Below are 9,288 nucleotides of genomic sequence, written 5' to 3'. Positions count from 1 at the left end.
AATCTTGTGTATCCCAAAGTGTCTGCATTCATGTACCTGCGTAGGATATGTTTCAGGCCTTAAGGCCCGTTCACACCAAGCACGATAACTATAAAGATAACGATAAAGCTATAGTTCTAAAAATCGTTCTCAATGTTAAAGAATAGCGGAGTACACATCACAACTATAACGATAAAGGCACAGAGAAACGATATCGTTGGAATCACTTTCAGAACGATTTTTTTTTCTGATGAACGAAAAAAATATTGCCCACCAATCAGAATCAATCCTGCCATAATGAGCTTGAGAATTTAAAGCAGCAGACGCGTGTCCGCTTAGAATACACAAACAATATCGTTCGCTGGTGTGGACGCTAAAATCGTTATCTTTATAGTTATCGTTCTAGGTGTGAACGGACCTTTAGGCAGTATTTTTATTTATTTTTTTACAAGATTTTTCACTTTGTTTCTGGGTCCCCCTATTTTCATGCAGAATCTCCTCAAAGAACACTTTTGTTGGGAATTCTTGTAACTTCTATGCATTGCCATGTCTTGAAGTATGCTGCAGGTTGTCTGTGTCTTATCACAGTTGCTACTTCGAATCATAGCAGTGTTCTTTAAAAAGTTCCTTGAAGATTTTAAACACTGAGGAGTTCCTCAGTTGCTCCTTAGATTCACTTCGCAGTAGCCAGTGTTGTCCATAATGCTACATCATGCTTCAAGTTCTCCATATGCAGTAGTCACATGGAGAAGACTGAAAGTAACTCGGTCCCAAAGAGGCGTCCCAAAATCCTAGTTGGATGAAGTCTGTTCCATCTTGAGGAAGAGTCTACACTTACCCCGGCTTTTTGGAGATCTCTTCTTGTCTATAATGGACAAAGGGATTGCATTATCTTTAGGTGGGATCCCCATGTCCGTTGATCCCAGGAGTTCCTTATCTTCTTGCTTGAGAAGGAACCTCCACTTACCACACAAGGGCTTTGTTTTCTTCCTAAACCCCTGTAGCTCTCCCTGGCTCAAGGCTGCTGGGATTGAGAGCGCTCTATCTTCAACATTGGCTCTGTGTTTTCGGAGTCACTGTGGTGCTTTCGATCTCTTGGCTGCTGTTCCCCTTTTCCACCGCGGGTCCAGGAGGGAGAGCGGACGTAACCGCTGTGTGGAAATCTAGGTAATGGTGGCTGCTGGCGATCTGCGCGGTGAAATTACAAAACCAACTTACAAAAAACACCTTCAAAACCACTGGCCAAAGTTCTGTTCCAAAACCTAGTCCGTTGCATACCATGATGGCATTTTAAGGTACCATTGGTCAACTAATGAATGCTGTTCCAACCGGTAGGCAGCAAAATGTAGAATTGGCATTTTAACCCACCTTTCTTTTAGCTCAATTCTAAAGTACTAATGCAAGTCTTAAACAAAAGTATCTTTTACTTCCATATAAAAAAAAGGATTAGTATAGGACAGGGATTATCCAACTCTGCTCTTGGAAGGCTACTGTCCTGCAAATTTCAGCTCCAACCCCAATCAAACACACCTGAGGTAGGTAATAAAGGTTCAGGGTTGCTTGATAATTAAAGGCAGGTGTGTTGGAGTAAGCTTGAAACTGAAGTCTGCAGGATAGTAGCTGGAGCATGGTAGGACATCCCTGGTATGGGATAGCCAAAACTTCTACTGGAAGTCGACCGTCCTGCAGAATTTAGCTCCACCTCTATGCAAACACACCTAAACCAGCTAGTCAAGAAGTTAGCCCACCATGAGTAGGGTTGGCTTCCCCTAGGGTGGTTTTAGGCAGGGGTGCCCAACCTGCACCTGGATGTCCACCATACTGCAGTTTATTGCCAACCCCTATTACACAAACCTGAACATGCTAATCTCATAATTTTCAGGATCACTAGAAACTTTCATTCAGGTATGTTTGTAGCAGGTTGGAGCTGAACTCTGTGGGATATTGATCCCTGGGAACCAAGGGGGTTTGAACAGAGTGGTCAAAGGGGTGGCCACACTTCGGTTTATGGTGGCCACGGCCTCCCCTAGTTACCCTCTAGGTTCACTCCTGTGTTTCAAATTGCAGTTCCTGAGCTGCTGCCAATTATGAGCTATTTAAAACCAGTCACTTAAGAGGTACCATGACAGATGCTGCTTTAGAGAGGTGCTACTGATGTAGGCAGTAGACAGGAAAGCAGCTCACTAGATTTTGGAACAGAGCTCATATGAGTCATGTCTGACTCCTCAACATGCTTTCTTTAGGAATATTCACACAGACAGGGATTTGTAGTAAAAAATAAAAAAAGCATCCTGATGTCATTCATTTTGAAGGAACAGTCTGAGACCACAAGAGCGACAGACATTGTAGGTGTTTAGTAAAGGCCGGGACAACAGCAAGCAGTTTGTTTGGTGTGTTCTACTCGTCTGATCTCATGTCGGTGACAGTTTGCCCAATTCAACATGCTCTGATTGGATGTCCAGTTTAGCGAATGAGTCCGTGCCCGAGAATTAAAGCAAAAGTGATGAAAATGAGCACATAAAAAAGGTAGTACGGACAAAAGGCTGTGTAAATGTTATGTGATCTTTCCCAATCATTCTAATATGCGAAATTATTAATGTTATCAATGTTACTGATATTCAAAATGGTAACCAAGCGCTGCTTTGTTTACATGTCGTATATATCTGTGTTTCAGTTTCTCCTTTTGAATGACGAATATATACTATTGATAGCTGCTGATATAGACAATATAGTTGCTGATATAGTTAATTCCTCTCACTCATCCACAGAACGCACGTGTTAGTTTGCCGTCGGCTGTAGTCTGTGCGATGTGTTTGAGCACAGCTTTTTGGTCTGAAACTGCCAACATGAGGCAACAACGCCATCAACTTTCATCGCCGCTAGTTCTTTGAAATCAGATTGGTGTGTCCCGGCCTTTAAAGTTTAGTTTCATGATTAGCTATGAGGTGACTAACAATATATAAGGATAAAGCAGTTAAGCATGAATGCCTACTAACAAGCAAAAGTAAAAATGCCTCTGTTTTCATTTTAAGCACTGACAAATTTGGCGTCTAGAAAAATGTTATTCACATAACTTCGAGACCAGGGAGCATTACATTTAAGCAGCAGGTTCAAGGTAATGCTAATCTGGTTTGTTCTGAATGCCACTGACATTGCCTCATAGTTTAAATATTTAATATGTAGACATATGTGCACTTCAGAACTTTATCAAATAATAATTTGCTCAATGTAGATTTCCATGGAATCACTGAACTGTACTAGCAGCCAAGTATCCAACATAGTCAACTACTCAAAATATTATCCATCTGTTTTATTTGTCTTGTTTCATTGTGAACATTCAATCATAGATAACAGAGTGCTGCAGGAATGAGACATCATCTCTCCAAATATGAAACCTCATCTACTCACTAGTGTGTTTTTACTGCCTTGTGTTTATACTCATGCTTTTGTAAACTGTAATATCTTGAAGATATTAAATAAAGACTGAAAGTTGTTGGAAATTATGCACGGCTTTCAGGTAATGCAGCCATGGTGCAGTTTGTTTATAGCGTAACCTGGCCACAGGGCTTATTTTCTCTTTTAGTTTCTTGTTGAGGGAACCGAGGGATGCTAACTGCTGGGTTGACCTATAAAAATATGTCATCATCCCTGCAGCACTCCCACATTTCTCCCACTTTAATTTTTAAATGAGATTCTCAAGAATATGTTGAGGACTGGATTGATTTCACTTTAAATCTCCTGGTATGAAGAAAAAAAAAACTGTATAAGTCTGAGAGCTGACTCACTTGCTGGGGATTCTGTGTGATTCTCTTCATCTGAATCAGCAAACACCTCCCCCAGCTCCTGGTCAGACATGTCTGTGAGCTCCGTCAGGTCCAGGAGGTCAAAGTGCACCTCCAGAGAGGACACGCTGCTGAGAGGCTCTGAGATCAGGCAGAAGATATCGGAATGTGAATACATTACTATGACCAGATGACCTGTTAAGAGTAGTTCAGTCATATTTTTCAGTTGACTTCATTGTTCTTTGCTCAGACAGGAAGTTATTCATTCATGTTAATGTTAAGGACAATTTATTAATTGCAGTGAAAATGTCAAATAAATAAATAAAGATCTCTTGCACAAAAGGTCACTTCTGCTTGGGAGTTGTTTCGACTGTGGTGAAATATGACCTGCATGTGTTCTTGACACGTCAGCGTTTCACTCACGTCTTTTTTCAATGATCAGCACCTGGCTGCCATGATGTGACGGGGTTCCGACATGCTCTCCTGAGGCATTGTGGGATGCCTCGCTGGTGAGACTGGCAGAGCTGGAGGACTTCAGAAGCTTCTGGAACTCTCGATCTCTAAGTGGCTCTACAAAAATAAAAAAATAATAAAGAGATTAAACTGCAGGAAAGTTGACCTCGAGGGCCAGAGTTGAGAACTATTTTTACTGGTTACTGCACTTTCTTATTCTTCTGGTTATTTCTCTATAGCTGCTAATGAACCGCAAGACTCACACATTGACAGAAAATAGCTTACTTGCATGTTGACAAAAAAGGTGGACATGGTTGCTAGGGTGTTCTGGGTGGTGGCCAGGGAAATTATGTAGCTGATAAAGTGGTTGTTAGTGCATTGCTGCAGTAAAAAGTTGCTAGGATTTTCTAGATGGCATGTTGTTATGGTGCTGCTAAGGTATTCTGGGTGGTAAGTGGTTTTTAATGCATCTTTAGATTATAAAGTTGCTAGGGTGTTCTGGATGAGTGTTTGTGCATTGCTAAGCATTTGCTAGGGTGTTTTGGATGGCCGTTAACATAAGCATTGCTAAGTGTTTGTTAGGGTGTTCTGGATGGCTGTATGTGCATTGCTAAGTGTTTGCTAGGGTGTTCTGGATGCCTGTTCACGCATTACTAAGTGTTTGCTAGGGTGTTTTGGATGGTTGTTCACACATTCCTAAGCATTTACTTTGGTGTTCTGGATGGCCACTAGCGCATTGCTAAGCATTTGCTAGGGTGTTATGGACGACCACTAGTGCATTGTTAAGTGTTTGCTAGCGTGTTCTGGATGGCCGCTAGAGCATTGTTAAGCGTTTTCTAGGGTGTTCTGGATGGCTGCTAGTGCATTGCTAAGCTTTTGCGAGGGTATTCTGGATGGCCGCTAGCGCATTGCTAAGCGTTTGCTAGGTTATTCTGGATGGCCGCTAGCGCATTGCTAAGCGTTTTCTAGGTTTTTCTGGATGGCCGCTAGCATTTGCTAAGCGTTTGCTAGGGTGTTCTGGTTGACCGTTCGTGCATTTCTAACTGTTTGCTAGGGTGTTCTGATTGGCCGTTAGCGCATTGTGTTTGCTAGGGTATTCTGGATGGCTGTTTGCGCATTGCTAAGTGTTTGCTATGGTGTTCTGGATGGCTGTTTGCGCATTGCTAAGTGTTTGCTATGGTGTTCTGGATGGTCGTTAGCACATTGCTAATTGTTTGCTAGGGTGTTCTGTATGGCTGTTACTGCATTGCTACGTGGGTTAAGATGTTCTGCGTTGTTGCCAGTGTGCTAGGGTTTTCTGAATGGCCCCTAGCCCATTGGCAAACATTTGCTAGGGGGCCTGGATGGCCGTTCGCACATTGCTAAGCATTTGCTAGGGTGTTCTGGATGGCCGCTAGTGCATTGCTAAGTGTTTGCTAGAATGTTCTGGATGGCCGTTCGCGCATTGCTAAGTGTTTGGTAGGGTGTTCTGGATGGTCGCTACCGCATTGCTACGTGGTTGTTAAGATGTTCTTAAGATGGTCTGTGTTGTTGCCAGTGCTTGCTATGTGATTGTTAGTGTGTTCTCATTATGTCATTACGGTGTTCTGGCTGGATGTTATTTTGTACCAGCTTGAGCATTGCTATGCAATAGCGCTGGTTTTCTCAATCACAGTTTATCTCTAGGTTTACAGCGATCTTTTGCTTTCCTTGTCTTGTTCTCTAATGCGGTTTGCCAGTGGTTGCCAAAGAAGTGAAACAAAAGATGCTTGTGTTTCCCTGAGTGTTTAAAGAGCTTTCAGCCCTCTATTGATTTCTTGCGGCAGCAGTCAAAGCAGACAAGCGTTTTATATCATTGAAGGCAGTTTAATTACACACATGGGACAAGAAAACAAGAGGACGACTGGATATGTATTTTTGGAACACATATTTTTGACATATGCAGCAAAACATGTCCTGCAACTTTTTTAATTCATTTTTATTTTGACAATTGTATTTTTTACAAACTAAATTATTTTACAGTATTATATAATTTATTATTGTATAATAAATTATTTTATATTAGTATTTTATTTTATTTTATGTTATATAAATGCAGATGAAATATGTACGTATATACATATCTCGCCAAAACACACAAGGCACAGACCGTTATATGTATATATGTATAGAGTTAAGTAGTCGTTCTCCGCAGTCTGCGGGTCATCCCTCCCTGCCTCACAGCTCTCATTAGCCCACACACAGCAGATTCTTCTGGCTTGTTCTCTTTTTCGTGTGTCAGTCATGCAAAAATTGGTGCATGGATTGGGATATATTTGCATATTACAAAAGACTCTCCATCTAAACCATACAAGCCAAGATTAACAATAATTTTAGCAGCACCCAGTGGTACCCAACTCCCATTGTCCCAAAGCAACCATTGCAAAAGATGCAACTCAATGTCAAATTCTCCCAAAAAGGGTTACATCCTAAAATACTCTATCACATGACCTTTGTTGTTTATTCACATAACACTTCTAGTAATCGTTTAACATTTCTGCTATAATTCATAAGCCACCACCCTAAATGTATCCAAGTTGCTGTGCCTTTTCCCATGTGCATAAATGCAAGCTGCCAGCTGTTCAGCACTACCGGCTTCCTTTGACTGCTTGCTTTGTCTTTGCATTCAAGAAACAAAAGACATGGTGGCAGCTCTTACAGTGGGCTATTGAATTCAATGGGAGTGCACATTTAAATGCCAAGCAGCATGACGGCTGAAGAAATCTTTGCTCTTACCTGCAGCACCAGAGTCTGCATGAGTCTCCATTAAGACTATTGAAGCAGCCGGTGCAATGCTGTTTGGCGTCGCAGCCAGGATTAGAGGGAGCGCCTCCTGCCTTGTGTATGCGCTCTATCTCTTTCTAGCTACTCGCTTTCTCTCTCTCTCTCTCTCTCTCTCTCTCTCTCTCTCTCTCTCTCTCTCTCTCTTTCTCTCTCTTTCTCTCTCCCTCCCCCTTTTTCCCACACCCCTACATTCACAGGCACACATTCGCTCCCACTGTCACTGCAGCACACACAACAGGGACACATAAAGAGTCCCACAGAGGGAAACGCAGTCAGCCACTACACAACTGCTATACTGCATGACACACCAAAACAGGGGGAAGAGAGGGAGGGAGGGAGGGAGGGAGGGTGGTGCCCGTAGACAATAAAAAGGATTCATTTGGAATGCATACTGTAGGTCTAGCGATCTAACATATTTTTGGCATTAAGTGAAAAAAAGAGGCTTATCTCTGTGTGGATGATTATGATCCATTTTAGTGCATTTAAAAATAATTTTTAAAGGTTGTATTCATTGGCCAGTCATTAGCCAGTAGTTGTAGGCCGCAAAAAAAGTACAGATGGTACTAGCATGTGGTTCATGTGGCTCTTGTAGTCACATCTCCAGTACTCAAGTGGGCGACAGAGCAACTTTCAAATGTCTGTGTCATTACTCAGGTAGCCTCACATAGTCAGATCTTCAAAAGGTCTGGACTCCATGGCCATTTTTTTTTCTTTTGGCCAAGGACTGCCCAAGGGTCCACATGACGGATATGTAAAGCAGCCAATCACAGTTACTTTTGTTGAGTATCATGTTTAGGGCATAAGGTCCCTACAGTAAAGACTCATTTTCATCGAGCGGTATGTTTCAGTTCAGTACGGCACGCAGTTATTTACATTTCCATTGTCAGAAATTGTGAGTTGTACCATAATAGCTTACCATACTGTACCACTTTTTTGGGACTCTTATGTTGGGGTACCTGGAAGAGACATCTGGTACCAAAAGGTTGGTGCTAGATGCACTGCAGATGGTTTCTTGGTTGAGAGAAATGAAGCATCTTCTTCACTTGTTGCGCCATGCGGAACATTTCATTGCTTACAAAAAAAATTTGTACAATGTTGCGCTTTCTTCTTCACAAAAAAATTACGTTGATTGCTACTTAACAGTATACACCACGGATGTCAGATTGTTCAACCTGGGCTTACTGTGTATCCGCACACCAATATTATGTCAATTTTCTCACTATGAACATCAATAATTACTGTATTTGCATTACTGTAAGGGGTAGGTTTAGGGTTGGGGAAGGTGTAGACATTAATCTGTTATGGAGCTAACGAGATGGGAGACATGTGGATCCATCTGCAAACTTTTAATTTAAAGGCATGGTCATAAAACAGGCAAGGTTCTGACAATGGCAATCAGGTATATACACTCAACTAAAGGATTATTAGGAACACCATACTAATACTGTGTTTGACCCCCTTTCACCTTCAGAACTGCCTTGGTTCTACGTGGCATTGATTCAACAAGGTGCTGAAAGCATTCTTTAGAAATGTTGGCCCATATTGATAGGATAGCATCTTACAGTTGATGGAGATTTGTGGGATGCACATCCAGGGCACGAAGCTCCCGTTCCACCACATACCAAAGATTGGGTTGAGATCTGGTGACTGTGGGGGCCATTTTAGTACAGTGAACTCATTGTCATGTTCAAGAAACCAATTTGAAATGATTCAAGATTTGGGACATGGTGCATTATCCTGCTGGAAGTAGCCATCAGAGGATGGGTACATGGTGGTCATAAAGGGATGGACATGGTCAGAAACAATGCTCAGGTAGGCCGTGGCATTTAAACGATGCCCAATTGGTACTAAGGGGCCTAAAGTGTGCCAAGAAAACATCCCCCACACCATTACACCACCACCAGCATCCTGCACAGTGGTAACAAGGCATGATGGATCCATGTTCTCATTCTGTTCACGCCAGATTCTGACTCTACCATATGAATGTCTTCCAGTCTTCAACTGTCCAATTTTGGTGAGCTCGTGCAAATTGTAGCCTCTTTTTCCTATTTGTAGTGGAGATGAGTGGTACACGGTGGGGTCTTCTGCTGTTGTAGCCCATCTGTCTCAAGGTTGTGTGTGTTGTGGCTTCACAAATGCTTTGCTGCATTCCTCGGTTGTGACGAGTGGTTATTTCAGTCAAAGTTGCTCTTCTGTCAGCTTGAATCAGTCGGCCAATTCTCCTCTGACCTCTAGCATCAACAAGTCATTTTGGCCAACAGGACTGCCGCAT

General features: G+C 42.2%; 1 protein-coding gene across 1 annotated transcript; it reads right to left on the bottom strand.

The window, feature by feature from the left end:
* Positions 1-268: 268 nt before the first annotated feature.
* Positions 269-7,351, bottom strand: LOC113043789 (dysbindin domain-containing protein 1-like). Its single transcript, XM_026203387.1, has 4 exons — positions 6,969-7,351; positions 4,185-4,331; positions 3,765-3,902; positions 269-1,167 (listed from the first exon to the last, which is right to left on the bottom strand). The coding sequence occupies exons 1-4, from the start codon at positions 6,997-6,999 to the stop codon at positions 995-997; spliced, it is 489 nt and encodes a 162-aa protein (XP_026059172.1). The 5' UTR covers positions 7,000-7,351; the 3' UTR covers positions 269-994.
* Positions 7,352-9,288: the final 1,937 nt, after the last annotated feature.

Source organism: Carassius auratus, chromosome 25, assembly GCF_003368295.1.
Source record: "Carassius auratus strain Wakin chromosome 25, ASM336829v1, whole genome shotgun sequence".
NCBI classification, from domain to species: domain Eukaryota; kingdom Metazoa; phylum Chordata; class Actinopteri; order Cypriniformes; family Cyprinidae; genus Carassius; species Carassius auratus.
Note: the sequence above shows the minus strand (reverse complement) of the source record. Positions and strands in the feature narration are given on the sequence as shown.